The sequence below is a fragment of the Oncorhynchus kisutch genome, linkage group LG22 (assembly GCF_002021735.2).
Source record: "Oncorhynchus kisutch isolate 150728-3 linkage group LG22, Okis_V2, whole genome shotgun sequence".
Taxonomy (NCBI): Eukaryota; Metazoa; Chordata; class Actinopteri; order Salmoniformes; family Salmonidae; genus Oncorhynchus; species Oncorhynchus kisutch.
The window spans coordinates 17,446,585-17,464,829 of NC_034195.2; the positions used below are offsets into that span (position 1 = coordinate 17,446,585).

At 42.9% G+C, this 18,245-nt stretch overlaps 1 protein-coding gene across 2 annotated transcripts in view; it reads right to left on the reverse strand.

Moving 5' to 3' along the window:
* Window positions 1-17,898, reverse strand: part of LOC109866814 (protein Wnt-7b) — a 34,257-nt gene extending 16,359 nt beyond the window's left edge. The window contains exons 1-2 of one of the 2 annotated variants that reach the window (XM_020455661.2): window positions 17,234-17,898; window positions 9,660-9,886 (exon numbers count right to left, since the gene is read on the reverse strand). In XM_020455661.2, the coding sequence (XP_020311250.1) occupies window positions 9,660-9,886; window positions 17,234-17,307 (301 nt within the window). In that variant the 5' untranslated portion in view covers window positions 17,308-17,898. Of the gene's footprint in view, window positions 1-9,659; window positions 9,887-14,799; window positions 15,269-17,233 lie in introns of those variants that run through there. The other variant, XM_020455659.2, reaches the window with a different exon arrangement.
* Window positions 17,899-18,245: the final 347 nt, after the last annotated feature.

Genomic DNA, 18,245 nt, shown 5'->3' on the forward strand with positions numbered 1-18,245 from the left:
AGCAAAGCAGAGCCAGAACACACACACACACACACACTCACGCACACACATACACACAGACAGATACAGATACATCGATATACTCTTGCACACACGCAAGCGCACGCACACGCACACACACACACACACACACACTAAGCTCAGCAGTGCAGACCAGTGGCCTCTACACACAAGCAAAGAGCCTGTAAAAGAGGGGGGGAGGCCTTGGCTGCCGGAGAGGAAGGCCCCTGTCTCTAAATGCACTCAGAGAGGAGGAGGAGTTGGAGGAGGAGAGATGAAGAGTGTCTTGCTTACAGCATGGAAGCATTACAGTTGAGGAGGACAGTTCTATATAGTTCTAGTTTGAAGTAATCTGTTAAAGCACAGACTGAGAGCCCATAATGTACAGCACACATGTAATCATTGACTTGGAACTTGGAACAAAGAAAAAAGGTGGCACCTGCTGGTAGCCACAAGGTGCTGCAGTTAGGCAGTGTGGTTTGTGTTTGCTTGTGTTTGCAATTCAACTGCAACCACACAGGCATGAAAAGGCATTGCGGTTTCAGAGAGTCAGAGTGCCACTAGGAAAAGGGTTGAGCATTATCCCAAAAAAAGGAAAGGCAACTAAATACTAATACTAAATCAGTGTTTCCAATGATAACCCAAGAAGTTTATGCCATACATGTATGTACTCCACACTGTACATCCCAAAACAACAACACACACAGTGAAGTCCGCACCCAGTGAGATTGCAGTGCCCTGGTGCTGTTACTTCCCCTCTTTCTCCAGGGCCCCAGTAGAGGAAAACCCTTGCTTTTGTATACCAACCAATTTCTCTCTTTCTTTCTTTCCTTCTCTCTCACTTTTGCTCTCTCTCTCTCTATCTCTCTCTCCCCGAGCTGACTAATGCACTCTGTACTACTGTTTTTCGTTCCTCTTTATGTACCGTTGCTATGAACATATGCTCTGAGCAAATTATAGACAAAGTTGTGGTCCGTGAGGTTTGCAGCTAGAGGAATTAGTGCAGCCATGTTCCTGTACAATAAAGTAATATTGTTTTACCAGAAGTACATACTGAATACACTCACATTGCAAAGCGCGTATATATACTGTAATGCTGTGGGAGTCACACACTCAGGCAGGCGGAATAAGTCTTAAGTTCTGGTCCATAGAACGATGACGAAGAGAGAACGAGTTAAGTGTTAGTTAGAACTGAAAAACAATGTGAGTGCATTCGGGGCATAATGGTTTTAAATACTGGGATGTCAACCAATCTCCCTCTCTAAGAACTACAGTTGGAACACTGTTCATGTGCCCGCACTTCTCCCATCTATCTTCCCCGAGGTGAAGATAAAGATTCTGACACAATGATGACTCTGCCCAAAAAAAACGTGCCAAAATCCATTAAACTAACTTGAACGGAAAATCCCGTAATGAGTCGGGACAGTTCAAGACCTCATCTAATTGAGCAACTCAGAAAGTCATTCATTTGATGTCATTGTTAGAGGTTCTAGTCAATTTGAACGATTGGCATCTTGTTTGTGTGTTAACTGTTAAGTAGTACGCTGCCTAGATATTCAATGTACTGGTTAAACTGTAACTCAACCACTCACTGGAGTCTCAGAGAATATCTGATCATCCTGACATTAAGAACATGCAAAGTCTCCCATTTTCATATTGTCACCTCAATAAGGGGTTAAAGCCTCTTGAACATTTTCCACCTCCAAAACCTCTCCGTATCTGTCTCTCAATCAACTCTCTTTAATGTTCAATAGTGCTGTGATTGTTGGCACATGTAAATGTGCTCTGCCGACTTGCGTGTAGTGAATACAGTCCGTGCTGGGATTGTGTGGAACAAAGCGCGCTTTGAGATTACAGTTGATCCTCTCACATCCTGTTCCCCCGCGTCTGGCGGCCAGGCGGACACAGACGGACACAGGCGGACACAGGCGGACACAGACGGACACAGGCGGACACAGACGGACACGGACGGACACAGACGCACACAGGCGGACACAGACGGACACAGGCGGACACAGACGGACACAGGCGGACACAGACGGACACAGACGGACACAGGCGGACACAGGCGGACACAGGCGGACACAGGCGGACAGACGGACACAGGCGGACACAGACGGACACAGACGGGCACAGGCGGACACAGACGGACACAGGCGGACACAGGCGGACACAGACGGACACAGACGGACACAGATCCCAGCGGACGATAACACCACGCGGGTTATCCACGGCATCAGGCCCCCGGGGGGCCGAGGGGTAGGGCAGGCCAGGACACGCAGCTCCTGTCAGCAAACAGTATACTCTGTAAGTGAGAGGGGACCCCCATGCTGTCTGAGAGAGAGGGGGAGAGGGGTAGGTGGAGAGAGAGAGCAGCCGTGGGGACCAGACACAACTGGTTCCCCGACGTAGGAGGTGAGGCCTGCCTAGGCAACAAACGCATTATGGAAAACACTGCCCAGTGTCTAAGGCGGAAGAGATCCTGATGACCCTGATAAAGCTTACAGATGGTGATACACATATCAACCTTTGCCATGCCTTGGGGACTAACAACCCACTCTCTGAAGGTCAACCCACAGCCAGACTACTGTACCTGATAAAGGCTACAGATACAGCCCACACTGTAGTGGAACACAGCCAGACTCATAACAGCACAGTACCTGATCAACTCTAATGATCAACTCTAATGATCAAATCCAATGATCAACTCCAATGATCAACTATTAATGACAAACTCCAATGATCAACTCAAATGATCAAATCCAATGATCAACTCAAATGATCAAATCCAATGATCAACTCCAATGATCAACTCTAATGATCAAATCCAATGATCAACTCCAATGATCAACTCCAATGATCAACTCTAAAGTGAAAAACTATAATGATCAACTCCAATGACCAACTCCAATGACCAACTCCAATGTGATAAATTCTAATGATCAACTCCAATGATCAACTCCAATGATCAACTCTAATGTGACCAACTCTAATGGTCAACTCTAATGTGATCAACTCTAATGATCAACTCCAATGATCAACTCCAATGTGATAAACTCTAATGATCAACTCCAATGATCAACTCCAATGACCCTGATAAAGCCTACAGATGGTGATACACATTCTACATGTTTCCATCAGAAATTCCTCGCCCCATTCTGTTTCCCCTGGCCTCCGTGGCTTGACGGGGAGGAGCGGCCAGCGGATTAGGCCTACCCACACGATGATGGCTTCAAACATAGGTATTTTATTCGCCAACAGTCTCGCATAGCACACTGCACGCATCATCTGCACAGGGTTATCCACATGATATGAGTTACTTGGCTATAGTTGTCTCCGTTTACTGAGCGCCGTGCGGGCTTTACGTTGCACATTAAATCAAGTTCTAAAGCGTTCTCATCTTTCCATGATAACGCTGTAGAAAGTCTGATAGCATATCAGCTTTGATTGCAATCATTTGCTTGAGAGTAATATAGCCAACAGGAAGAGGAGAGTGGTCCAGTATTGCTCAGTTAGTGCAGCATAGTGCTTTCACTGAAAGGGTTGTGGGTTCAATTCCCGGGGCCACAAATAGGTAAAATGCATGCACACATTGCTGTAAGTTGCTTTGGATAAAAGTGTCTGCAAAATGGCATATATTATTATAAATAGTGAAGTTAAAAGGAATGGGCTCTGTAGTTGTGTACTACTAAAGTGATGAATGATCATTTTGGAGAAGTTCATCGGTGTCAAAGCATCCACTTACGTTGCTCTTACAGTCTTAAAAAATGTGTTTTTCCTCTCTACATTAAACAAGGATGGGTTGGTTAAACACTTGGCTGTGGAATGGAATGTGTTAGGTTACGAGCTGTGTGTCAGCAGAGACTTTTGCAATCAGATGGGGCATCAAATCATTATTCTAGCAAGAATTTAATTACTACATTTCACTCCCCACCAGTCATGTTGGATGTAAAATATGGGGAGGGAAGACAAGCCAATAAACGTAGAAAAAAAATAGATGACCACTATCATATGATAATGTATAGTCACTCCTTCCTGGGATTCAATGACTAATTTATAGTGTTTACTTTGTAAAGGCTGACATTTTCTGACCGGCTCTCTATGCTCTTTTACATTTAGAATGCCTTGGAGGGGGGGGGGGGGGGGGGGGGGGGGGGGTTCCCCCAAGTTTATATTTGAAGGGAATATGTTTCTTTTCAGATTTGTATTTGACTTTTCCATTTAAATGAAAAAAATGAGTGGTTGTAGAAAACTTCAGCTGGTCATAATGAATATCCCAAAATGCCTTTCCTTTAATTTCGTAAAATTGGATGAAATCATGCAACACATGCATAAATTAAACCATATGTGTATGTTTTGATCATAGCAGTGCATTTAAATACATTGTTAGGTTTGGGAGGATAGTCACTCATAATTAGGATCAGGTTCTATGGAGATACTGTCTGTGTTTGCATTCTTTTAAGATACAGTTTCACCACAAATTATGAAGTGATTCTGAGAAAAGGAAGGAAATCTTACCAATTCATTTATAATTGGAGTATTTAGTTGCCCTGCAATTGTGACCTTCAGCTATATTACAGTACATGAGACAAAGCTATACTTTCTTTGTTGGCACTAAAACCCGCAAATGACCAAGAATAACAAATCTACACCTGAAATGTATTGCTACTTCAATGATAGCATCTTATCTCATTAAAAGGACCACAGGAAATAATGTGACATAATTGGGAGACATTACATGGCAATGAATTCATTTGGACTGAATCGCCAATAAAGACATTATTTATTTGAGCTTAGCTAGCCTATGACAGCTCAATCTCATATAGTACATCACAGTATAACAGTGGAATCCTTTAAACTGATGATAGCTGATAGCACTCCTTCCAAGAGTTGTCAATGTACAGATGCATGAGCAACTTGTAGAAAATCATGATTTTCATGAAAACAACCTCCATTGTGGAACGAGAGACAACCCCAACCAACTCATCACTGATTTTATACATTTATGCTGCGTGCTGATATTAGCATAACATTTGCCAAAAATACTGCAGAAAATGCATGCTCTGTGCACAGGCACAGCATTCCTTTAAATAAACACATAGAAAATTGAGAAGAATCTTCTGCATCTGACCAGTTGCAAAAATGTACACCATTTTGCTTGTGAGTCACCTGTTTAAGTCTAAACTTGAACATTATTCACCTTTCCTCTGTTCAGCCCACTTCTAAACAGAGATAAAAAAAACACTCTAATCAGTCTGACTTATGGAGCGAGGCGATCTGTTGACTGTGACCCTTCCCCCTCCCTGTCTGATGTCTGATCCGGGGGAGCTGGTCTGTTTATGGGAGTAGTAGTTTGCATCTTCAGCTCCTGATCAAGTATGTGCCTGTCCTAACCCTTTCCTCTCAAGTGGCTTCCAATGAACCTGCTGACTTCCACATCTTTTATCTGTATAGACGTCTGTTTGGCTCGGCCCTACCCCAGCCGCCCGGCCGCTGGGCAGCAGTAGCACTCCCCCTCTACAACCCTCACCCCATCCCCCTGGGGGATGTGTGGGAGTGAGAGAGCGCTTCATTGTGGAGACGATACTGTATTGTATGCACCCAGGCGAGTGGGAAATAGAGACGGAACCACCCCCATCCCCTCCCTGATACCCCCCACCAGCTCTCACATTCCACCCCAGTTAAGTTTTTTCCTCTTTTAAAAGCCCCCAGACCTCTCGTTCGCTTGCTAACCAGCCGGTTGGAGCTGCTAGGCATTTTTCATGCCGTCCGTTTGCCTCCTAGCTGGTCGTGCCTTGGAGTGCCTCTCTCCAGAGTTGTACTCATGGAGTCAGGCTCAGTGCTATAACTCAACTCACTGCCTGCCTGTCTGTCTGTCGGCTGCCTTCAGGCTGCTACTTCTAAGAAAAGGTGCAGCGAGAACAGGAGGCAATGCAATGTGGCCCATAGAGCAGAACGGCCTGCTAGTCTGACAGCTTCTCCTCTCTGATGATTGAATAGATGTTTTTGTGTGAAAAGCAATCTGGTCAACAACAAAAAACGAAGGGACTACTACTGCATTGCTTTGTCATTAAATGTAGGATGTAGATTGAGTTCTCCAGTCTCTAATAGATTCTAACAAGTGGATTCCCCAGCCCAGCCCGGGCTTCTAGTGTTGGTATGAAATTAAAGCAGCATTCCTATGTCGTGCACTGAGAGGTTCACCTGCCCCTGTCCTGCATCCATTCTCCATTCTTGTGCAATGAGCCAGGGGCCAGAGTAATTGAACTTTTGCAATATCTCACCGCTGAGCACAACAAGAACCTCTTTGAGATGAAAAGCATGAATCACTATGGTGACAAACTGGTTGGAAAGTTAAACAGAAAGTAACCAGAGCAGGGCAGTTATACGACGGGGCCTACGTCTGCCTTTGATGCTGAGTGTAGCCGTTGAAAGGTGTCTATTTTCATACTATAATCGCTAACCTCAAGTGCTCTGCTCTTCTGTTCAGGCTGTGAAAGCTGTTAAAGCTGAAGGTGCTCAGGCTCGGGGGCTCAGGATATCTCTGGTGTAGATGCTCTCCACAATCTACCGTATATCACATGAGATTACATAAACTATTTCCAATTGAAGATGGCATTTTTCATCCTAACTGACCAGGGAGCAACAGGCCAAAGTAGACAGCCGTGTTAAAACTGATAAGGTGTTGACTTCCCACAGGTTATGAGATACTAAGGTTGGAATTATGGTTGTAGTCAACCCCACCATACATCACTTTTATTCAGCGCTGTATTAAAACCTTACTTCTGAGTATCACTCTCTTGCCATTTATCCTGGCCTTTTCCACGTCTCCGACCAGCCCCAGTGCAACAATCTGCTTTGCCTACCCATAGCCCCTCCCTGCATTGATGATGGATCTGACTTCAGTTGTATTATTTACTGTTAATAGAGGGTAATATACCACTCAATAACACCCACTTCTGTTAGCACGGGATAATTCACTCCACATTTTATGGGCTCAAGGTACAGAGCAGTGCCAATATCATTCTGCTAAGGCACATGACAACGTGAGTGAGTGAGATTGCTATAGCTTCTGTGTCCAGAGGAGGAAACACAAACATATTTTAATACCCAGCATCCAGTGTTTATGGCCTTGTTCTCCAATGTGTCAGTTAGAGCATAACAGGAGAGCCAACGACTCTTTGCACAACAGAGGAACTGTTGAAGGACGTGACCGTAATGAGTATGGTTCCATCCATATTTCCATCCATCCTTTAAAGTCCCATCGAACTAACAGAGATGCCAGTGTCAAGGAAGGCTGCGGTAGCATCGGCAGATAAAGGATATATATATATGCAGTATATATCTATATTTACAGTATAATAACACAGAAATAAATATCAAATGAATGGCCTTTTTTTCAACAGAATCTTTCCTTGAATCAAGATATTTGGGGTTCTGTCCTACTCAATAACCCAACTATTAATGTGTACTTTCTTGGAAACCGAATGTAATACCACGGAACCCGGCCAAACTGACCGACTCCATCCAAGTGCAAGCAGCGCAGAGAGAAAGCATTAGGCTTGTGGTTCGCTGATCTTTAACTCTTCAGAAAACAACGGCATCTCCGATCCAAAACTAAGACTGGATCATTGAGAATAGGAATGGTTTAGTGTTCATAATTTGGGGGATTTGAATGAAAAACTTCAGTGGGAGTGGAAGATGCATTTTTCTCCTTGCAGTTGATTATGATCATGTGGGATTTTGCAGATTCGGGAGGAGACGGACTGTAACATTTGTCTATTGAGGAGGTGTATTCCATGACTTCATATACCACACTGAACAACACCACTGTCATACATACAACATAATTAAAGAACACGGCTACTCTCATCATGCACAAATCAAATTAGTATCAAAAACAATCTATGGCGTATTGACAATAAAACCCTGAGATAAATACTCAATAAATGGTCACATCCATCCACTGACCTTTCTGCCTACAGTACTGGAGCGGTTGATCTCACGGGTAATTGGCCATGGCAGCAGCCAATCACTAACCAGTATGAGTCAATCTCTACAGTACCAGTACCCACTCTCTGGCTGTAGCTCTGAGAGAGTGTAGTGAAATATCCCTGGCTTCGCTGTCAGTGAGTATCATGGAGGAAAGTATGGTAGCACAGTACGAGAGAAAAAATCTATCTGCCTCATCTCTGCCTCCTCTAGAGAAGAGGTTCCCTCTCTCTCTCTCCGGGGGTGTAGGATGGAGGAAAGAATCCGCCTAAAGTTAAATAACTAACTAAAGGCTTTGACCAGAGATGTGGCTGGTTCATGAGTCAAGTAGTTCGAATAGTTTATACAAATGTTCTAAAAACACAAGCGTAGTTCACATGCAGTATCAGTGACCTGATCGATTTCTCAGTGATAAAGCAAGGCGTGACATGTGGTACTGTTCAGTTCACGTCTCCCTGAAACGAAGCAAAAAAGAAAATGTGAAAAAAAAGGATGCTGAACGCAGAAGAAAATGAGACGAGATCCATTACAAAAGTGCCAGATTTACAACAAAGAGAAACGCTTTTAGAGGGGTTGGAGCGAAGTCAGCCGCTCCTAAATAGCAGTGATTGTTAACAGAGCTATTGGATTAAATGCATAGTCGAACCGCACTTTAACAGCGACAAACATTTCTAAATGAAACAAATGTATAAAAGTCCCTGTAAAAAAAAAGCCATACAAAAGAGGTCTGCGGAATTCAGTTTCAAACAAAACCCCCGTAAATGTTTGTCTGCTTGTAGCTTGTTCTGACTGTCTGTACACGCGCGCGCACACTCACACACACACACACACACACACACACACACACACACACACACACGTGAATCAAGCAATGGACACAACCAATTTCCTAAGATTAACAACAGATGTGTCCATCTATTTCTGTTCAACAAAGTTCTCTACAATAATACCATTAGTTGTCTCCTCATTTGCTATATCATTTTTCAACCATACTTTTTCCCCATTAGACTTTGGTGCTTCTGGTAACCTTTCCATAACTTTGCTGCAGCCAGCAATGTATGGCATGCTTTTAACCAGAAGTTCAACGCAAATCATAAGTCAAAAGAAATCAAGCCACGCTGCAGAAATGTAACGGTGTGAATTGAAATGAGGACACATCGGACTGCAATCTGTCGTAACGGTAACATATGAAGTCATCTTGAGTTTGAGTTTGCCAACGTGTATTGTTATACAATAGAGAGTCAAAGACTCTTGTGTGCAGTTGGTTAATGTTTGACTCTGTGATGTGTGCAGCTTGGGTTTGGCTTGTGAAGAGGCTTGGGTGGTCGGGGCTTGGTAGTGGATTGAGTTCTCCTCTCAGGCTACCATTTGGAGGAGATGGTGACATCCTCAATCCAAAATGTAACCTGTTTTACATCACAGCTTCAATATTTTGCCCGAAAGCAATGATCAATGACTACCATTGCAATCCAGTCCTCCCTGCAAATAAGATTTAAAGGAACTCTTCAAACGTCAGCCTTATGCCTCCCCACAAATGTAGCAAACGTATTGCGCCACACCTTTACAGTAGGTCTATGTCCGCAAACATGCCTTTCAGAGTTGTGGACATTACAGCGTCAGTCCACGGTACAGAAGACAACGAATTCTCCCAAGGTGCCCAGACTAACCTACTCGCAGCTCCTGTCCGAAGACAGTCCTCTCCCCCAGGGCGGAGCAATTCCACCGGCCGTAGCGAAACTGGTACTGACACTCATTGATGCCCAGCTGAGCGCCCTCCCCCACCACGATGATGGCGTCCGGGCGGCTCTGGCAGATGGCCCGTTGGCGAGGGGCCAGCCCAGGGATCTTGTTGCAGATGATGTTGGCACCCAACGCCACCACGGAAGACAGGGCCCTATGGATGGAGAGGTAAACACACACACACACACACACAAATATAGTCAGTTAGCGGTACTGGAGGACACATAGACTTGAGTCACATTACATCGACTTTAGGCCTCTCCAGACCAGGATTCCTTAGGCACTCAGTGCTGTCTTGCTAAAAATATTACAATTTCATGGATCAGAGGTGAAACAAAGAGAGCATCTGAAACCATATTATCCCATGTGAAGCTGAATAATAAAACTACACCGTATGGTAAAACAGATCCAAAGCAGAAAGTGACATTGTGTTTATTTGCTTGCTGACCATGTGCCTCTCCGCGTTGGTTTGGCTCGTGATTGTAGAGAAATGAGTTGGGGTTTTGCGTTCATTGTTAGGTAACGTGGTTAGAATTGTTTCCGGACATGGGCAAGCCGCGCACCGGCACAACCGTGCCTTCCATTTGTAACTGGGCCTCTCAAATTTAGGCATGGTTCACTTCTCAACCAAGACGTCACACAACTATGCTATCCTTATTTCATTTGATATGTATGAGTTCAAAGCTCACATGCGGCATAACACACCGCCTATAAATATATTTCCCGTGCGAGACTTCGTTCATTTATCCACATAGAGCAATGCCACTGTATGCCTGGCAAGTACGCAAGATTTCCGACACCAGCCCTCCTGCACGCCCGACGAAGTGTTGTTCCTCCAAGCGTAAAGATGTAGCAGTCATTTAACCCATGACAAAGACACCATGGAGCTTCTACTACTGATCATCACTTTGGGAGTGACACATGTTGGATGGGTTTGGAAGAGTCAAGTAGCTGAAAACAGACGGCTTAACAAATGGGGTTATTTCTCCATCAGTGTGTTTATAGCCATCCAAACCCTGCAGATACATGCCTTTCAAACATGTCAGTAGACAAGGAGCAGTAAAAAAGAGCATAAAGGCGAATGCCAGCTTTGATGTATGACGTAGGGCCTCCGAGGGCTTTACCACAAGCAGGGCAGGCTGATGCAGGCAAGTTGTGTGTCAGCAAAAAAATGACAGAGAGGGAGAGAGAGGGCGGAGAAGGGGGGGGGGTCAGAGAGAGGGGGAGAGAAGAGAGGGAGAGAGAGAGGGAAGAGAAGGAGAGAGGGGAGAGGGAAAGAGAGGGGGAGAGAGAGAAGAGAGGGAGAGAAAGAGGTCGACTGCATTTGTGGATTACCCTTCAAAAGGATTATGGAACAAAACCATACTGCCCTTATGACTCAAAGAACAAAAAGAGTGAATGTTGACCTAACATGTTTCTCTTCTGTTGATTAGCTGTCTTTCTTTCTTTTAATAGTTTACTCTCCGTTAGTCAACACCTCCTTAAAACAATTTGGGTTGTGCGTCAGCTTACATTGACATTTGAGTCATTTAGCAGACACTCTTATTCAGAGCCACTTACAGTAGTGAGTGCAGACATTTTCTATGCGTTTTTGTTTTTCGTGCTGGTTAAAGCTTATGCCTCTTACTCCATTAGCTGTCTCCAGACTAAAAAATGAACCTTGAATGCAAAACGACATGACATGTTCAAATTAAACTATAACTGCAACGTGACATGTATCTTTGGCAAAAGCTTTTTCTTATTCACACTATTTGCTACTTCATCTGCACTAGAGGAGAATGTACTATGGATGTCATGTGAGTAAGTGTCAGTTCTTTCCATCCTTGCAAAAGTTGTGAAGATGCTTAAAAATGCAAACATTTGAGTCCAGTGAATTCAAAAGGAACGGCAAAGGATTTCAATGGTTCAAGGGAGACGATTCAGACATCCCTTCTTGCTTCCAATCTGCCACACCATACGCAGCATAGACCTCTCCCCTTTCCATATCCAAAATGATGTGATAAATTAGGCTCACCAATGCTTTGACCTTTGCAAAGATAACATAATCACCATTACCAGGCATTGAGAATTAGGTGAAAATTAGGTGAAATGTCTGGTAAATGCCATTAGAACGCTCTCAAATATCATTGAAAATACAGTATATTTTCCATTTATATCCGTTCAAACCTGAAATTGAGATATAAAGCAAAGAATTAGTGAAGCACAAAGCTCGAAACGTAACTCTTTAAACCTTCTGGTTCCTTGATGTCTGCCAAACAAAACAATCAAAATGCTCCACCAACCTTCCTCTATCGTAAAACAACCCCCATGGAGCTTGTGGTTTAAATGTGTGGTTCATATACTGTGTGATGCTACTATTCACGAGGTCAGGTGCACTGCAACTGATGCTCTAGGAATGTACACAGATGCTCTGGATCACATCATGTGCATAGATCCTAAATATCCTACAACAACAGCAACAACCGTAATGGCTCTCGGGTATCTCCTCGGTCAGCAACAAGTCACTGTGCAGCTCACTGTCTGTTAAAATGGTAATGAGGACATGATGATGTTGCTACTACTCTCCTGTATCATCATAGCCTGGCCATTTTCACCTGCCAATTCCCAGCATCACTGTCTAACATGGGCTCGCAAAAGCATGAGACAATGCAAAAACAGAGCATTCCTCAGTTAAGCTGTTAAATCCCTGCAGCATCAAAGTGCACAAATGCGATTATGTTTGCTTAGTGGCGACTCTGTGTGCACAGTGTCAGTCCAGGAACAGCTAGTACTCCAATAGACAGATACAAAGGGAGAAAACAAGCTAAATATGTAAATTGGTAACCATGCTGTATATTAATACAAGTATAATGCACAATATATACACACATATATATATATATAATACAGCTATATCATCTTTGATAGCTACAAACAATTATTCTCCATATGCTATAGGCTATAATATGTAGCGACGTTAACAATAGAAAATCCAGGGATTCCCACAGTATTTTATAGTGCACGCAGGCCACCAAAGCGAAATAACCTTCCCCCAAACCTTACATTATAATGTGGTGGGTTCGATGACAGGGTGTTGTAAAGGGGGAGGGATGCATGGTTCTACACACCGACACACACAAACACACACACACACACACACCTATTCCATCAGTCGAATGCCTTTGATGTGACACAGAATTAAGCTCACAGGTATGTTTCACTGAGAAATATCTCAGCCACAATTGTCTCACGATGCAGGTAATTCAAGTGGATTTATTTGGTGAGATTTGTCAGAATTGCTTCTTGGGCAAATTTGCCAAAATAGCAATTGTGAAAACGAATCAAATCTACAAGATTTGTCTAAACTAAAGATATGATATCAATTCATAATATTTACTTTAAGTCAAAACAAATCTTTCTGTAGAGAAAAGATTTTAAATATTGACTGTCCAGTCTAACACCCTTGTATGTATTTGTGTTATATATGTAGGTTATAGCAAATCTGTGGGTAAGTAAAACAAATTAACAGTGCAGCTTGTTTTCATATGAAATGTCTTATTCCACTTTGATGTTACTAGGGTTTAATATGGAAATCGAAAACGTATTTCCAAAGTTCCCCATTTTAAAAACCTTATACTGATCATATTTGGTGAGGTGGTGCAATAATCACAACTTTAAAGGCACGATTCACCTAACATTTGCATATTTCTTCATGGAATGACAGCGTGTTCTGACTAATACCTCTGTCTGAGGATGAGTCATTTGCCACCCATGTAGTTAACCGAATTTCCCTGTTAGATTAACATGCATTTAGCTGCACATGTAATGAGAGAGGAAGGAACACTGTGGAGGATGGGGATCACATTCCTCCGTGTTTCTTATTCCACTTTAAAATCATCCTCATCCCTAAAAACCTATTTCATTTGCGGTACTGTAATGTAATAAAGCATGTTTAAATTATGAAAACAAAATGATATATGTAGTTTATAATGTGCAAACGAATAGGCTACTAAACATAGATCATAGCCACGTTTAACTGCAACCATAAACCACATCTATTTTAACATTAAGTTTGGGGTCTCCAGCACGGGGATGGATACAACGTATGGTTCGGTAATTATTTTTAAGGAAAAAATAAAACGTTCTCCTGCGTGAGCAACTCCTTATTTTAATTCAATGATACAATTATGACCACTTTCAATCGTGTGCGTGTCATTGACCGGTGTTTCACAGCTACTTTTCCAGATGTGGCTTTAAATTGTAACTTGGTAAATCTGCATAATACTATGGTGATGTAATGCATAAAGCATAATCCCTATTCACAAATTGTGACAGGTACGCCGCATGCGTAAAAGCTATTCATAAAGGGGAAATAATGAAATAACGTTCACTCTTCATTCAATTGTCTTGAACATCTCTGCCACTCTGTGGCCAAATGAAACCGTGTCCAACCGTCATTACAATGTTGTAAAAGAGGATTTGGGTCCTAACTTAAAATTTAAAAAAATACTGTAGTGTGTCACATCGAACTACAGGCCTATAAAATAAGACGTCAGGTGATTAACATCGACTTCATCCGTTGTTTCCCACGTGGACCGGAGGGATGCCCTACCTACCTGAAGCATACGCATTGATAATGAATGTATTTCGAGTATCCTTTAGTCATTTTAAACGGTAACGTCTAGAACATCATCGAATGTGGGGAAATACAAAACAATACATCAAAGTCGGTGCGTAAAATACACACCCAAGTGCACAAAAATAAATGATCGAAATCGTTTAATATCTCAATTTTTGCTAAAGCCTAGTTGTCTTAAATGACTAGTTCTAGTCAAGCATGTTGTGGGCTATGTTTTATATTAAAACCGTTTGGATTAGACTAGCATGTGCACTGTGAAGCAAACATCCATCATAAACATGGGCTACCGTAACCAACAACCTGCGGTAATATTTCGGAGAAAGATTCAACAATAACAATTCTAAAGCAGAGTATATATAATCGAAAATGAAATCCATTCTTTGTATGTCTCCAAACACAAAATCACACCAGTGAGGCAACTAAGAGTTCGGGTGATTGAGTCAACTTACAGGTAGCTCCCACTTGTAAGTATGAGGAAGATCTGTGGATAGTAGACTGACAGTAGTACACTGCGCGAGGAGAAGATGATCATGATGACATTGAACAAATGGCCGCTTTCTGGTGGAGTGAGAAAAATGGTGGGATAGAGTCCTCTTTAAATCCTTGATGTCGCGCGTTTTTGTTCCCCTTTGCTCAAAAATCAAAGAGCTGACACCCGGGTTGGTGCGATGCGTCTGCGGTGCTCGCTTGAGTGGCGGTGCTATGCAGCTCCTAGCTCCCAGTCCCAGGGCCGTGAGTGTGCAGCGGGCGCGGAGATTGGCTCTGTCATCTCTCAGCGGTAGAGGCTGTTATAGAGTGTGGTTCCCGAGACGGAATGATGATGGTTTTAGGGATTTTGGATGGCAGAAAAGTGCTTTTCTCCACACTCATGAGTGTCGTGGCTGCCATTGGGCAGAGAGAGACACTGCTATCCGCCCACTTCTGCGCCACAGCAGGACAATAGGGTGACAGTGATCCGCTGCTCCCCTGGACAGGGCTGCCTTTCATTCATCAAATCAGGCCCAAAAGTAAACAAACACTGGCGCACTCACTGACTGTTTCATCTTCAGGCCTACTGCTTCACACTAACACATCATCAGGCAACAACAAAAAAACGTATGTGCGTAATGTGCATAAAGCAATTGGTCTTGCACACATTTTATCCAATGCTTAAAAAATAAAAACGTTGTGGATAGCCTAATACGTAACCACACAGAAATGAACACCTGGTATGTTGTGTTATTAATGACTTTATCCTGTCAATAAATGAGCAGGCTACTGCAGGTTTTAAAGCAGGTTCGCGTTTTTCATCTTGTTCTGGAGGCAGCACTGCAGGGTGGTCACTAGCTGGCACAGCCACAAAGTCATACAATCCGTTTTTAAACCTAACCCTAACCTTAACCACACTGCTAAACCTAATGTCTAAACCTATCATTAAATTAAGACCAAAAGGTTCATTTAAGTTACAATATCGACAATTTTGACTTTCCAGCTGGCCTATATAAGGAGAAATCGCTCAGTTTTGCTTCTGGGACAAGATTCATGACAATAAACATCAACCTGCGGTTTTAACACAGGATCTACAGGGCGATCTCGGTGTTGGACCCGGTGAGTGAAAGACTCTGTCTACACCATCGCGTCAGCACAAAGTGATGTCACTCGTCACCTGTAGACTCCAGTCATTGTGTGTGAAGAGGGTATCATGAAAGATTTTCCCAGGCTAAAGAAGGGGGGAGAACGCGGCGGGAATGAGCTAACTGGTTTGGCTTGATAAAACCCTGAGATATCTCGTCACGCTTCACTTGGTGTGATTTTTTTTTCTCCCTATTTGAACTGTTAAGATATGAATACCTGTGGAGGTTCCCCGTTAGGCCTATTTCACTTAAGGCTTGTGTAGGAGAAGGAAAGGTGAGCTCCCACCAATGGAACGCGCTGGGAGATGACACCTGTTGTTTTTGTTTAGATAACCACGACTGGCTATGGATGATGAGGAACACTAGCCTGAAAAATGTATGGGTAAAGAAAACAGGACCTTGAGCTGTCCAAGGGTTGACTCTTGTTGAAATATCCTAACGTTACATACTTTGTGTATACATTTTTTTTTACTGGTCGTATATATTTTTAATCAATTCACTCCAAACCATCAGGCTAGGCTACCTTGCAGACAACACAGACCTACAACAGAGACAGGTAAACAAAATGATCTAACCGTTTGTGTAATATCATTTCTATATATGCAACAACAATACCCGTTTTTCTTTTTGCACACACACAGCATATATAATTCCTCTGTTTTTTTTTATACATCAAGATGAGCTATTGCAAAACAAGTAAAAACTCCATCTGGGCTGTGGAATGTGGAAATACAACTCAGCCAGGCTGCCTCTATTAATGAAGGTATGCCGCAGTGAGCACGAGCCCGGCTGAGGGGGTCAAACGATCTATAGAGCGACAAAAACCAACAAGAGTCTGATCAGATGAACCACAACCGAGACTGAATATGAATTCATCTAATATTTGGCCAAGCGCAACAACAACAACAACACAATGGGCACAGCTTTTACGCACATCCAGCCGTTGTCCCTTGATGGCTATGGGTGTCAGGTTCATTTCAACACTGACATGGATGGATTAGGCTGCCATCACACTGAGTTTTTGAGATTGTTTGTAAAAGTCAGAAATTGTTTGTAAAAGTTAGTGAGGTCAAAAGGGCAATTCCGTCTGCCGCCCGCAGAAGAACACTGCATTTATATGGGCATTCAGAATATACATGTGGCTGGGCATTCAGAATTACCCATGAGGCTCAGCATGTTGCAGGTTATATTTAAAACAACAATAATAATACTGACAAGATAGTAACATAAACGTATAAGCAGTTGATATAAATATTACATTTACACTTACCCAAGCCTTAAGTAGATGATGCCAAAGCACAAGAAGTACAAATTCCACCTTCGGAGGGGTCTGTGCATGATCATAACCGCTTCTGGGACGGGCCATTCACTAGAATGAAGTGGTCATTCTTGCGTTCACATTGGCAACACTACAGTATCCTAACCTTTCCAGATGCAGATATAACTTCTCTTTTCCAAAATATCAAATCTAAACTCCTTTGAAATCTTTATCCGTTGAAAATCCATAGTCAACGGGTAACAGGTGAGACAGAGAGTGATGGTGATCCAAAACGTGGTTGTTAAAAGAGTTCGACAACAAAACACTTATGAGAGAGCGATGGGTCGAGGAGTAAGATGAGTTCTCGGGTGAACCATTCTTATATTTCGTCCTTTGTATCAAAGTAGGACAAGTTATGTATTCTCACTTGTTCTTGCGTGCGCCAGGTACATTTACACCCGGTGCAATGTCCTCCTTTTCCTCCCCTCGTCTGTATTGAGGCCGTAACACATCGGTTGCAGTTCCTCTCCTTTGACGACATCTTAAATTCTTTCCATGTAGCTGCAGGTATTCTAATGCAGGTAACAAAAGCCCTATCCACGCCTCCTCCTTTGAGCTGGTATGGATATGCAAGGATTGGGACGGGCTTCTGGGTTGAGCTGAACACGTGCAGTTGTTGTACAGCTACAGTAACATACAGCGAAACTCACCGAAACTTCCTTATATAGGCTATTTGAGGTTGCAACCTTGGGTATTGCACAACAGGAGATACTAGACTACTCTCATCAAGTAGACAAGTAATTCTAGCGATTAGTCCATGCACGAGTTTACAATATGAACCTTGAGTAGAATTCTAGAGTATTCTGTGGCATTTCATATGTATAGCTTAACCGATCATAAATTATACTTGTTTGCCACCTGTTGTGAATGAATCTATAGACAATATTTAAAGATCATTAAGGAAATGCATGTCTTATTATTTATTACATCAAATCATGGGGCTCATTTTCAACAAATAGGCGAC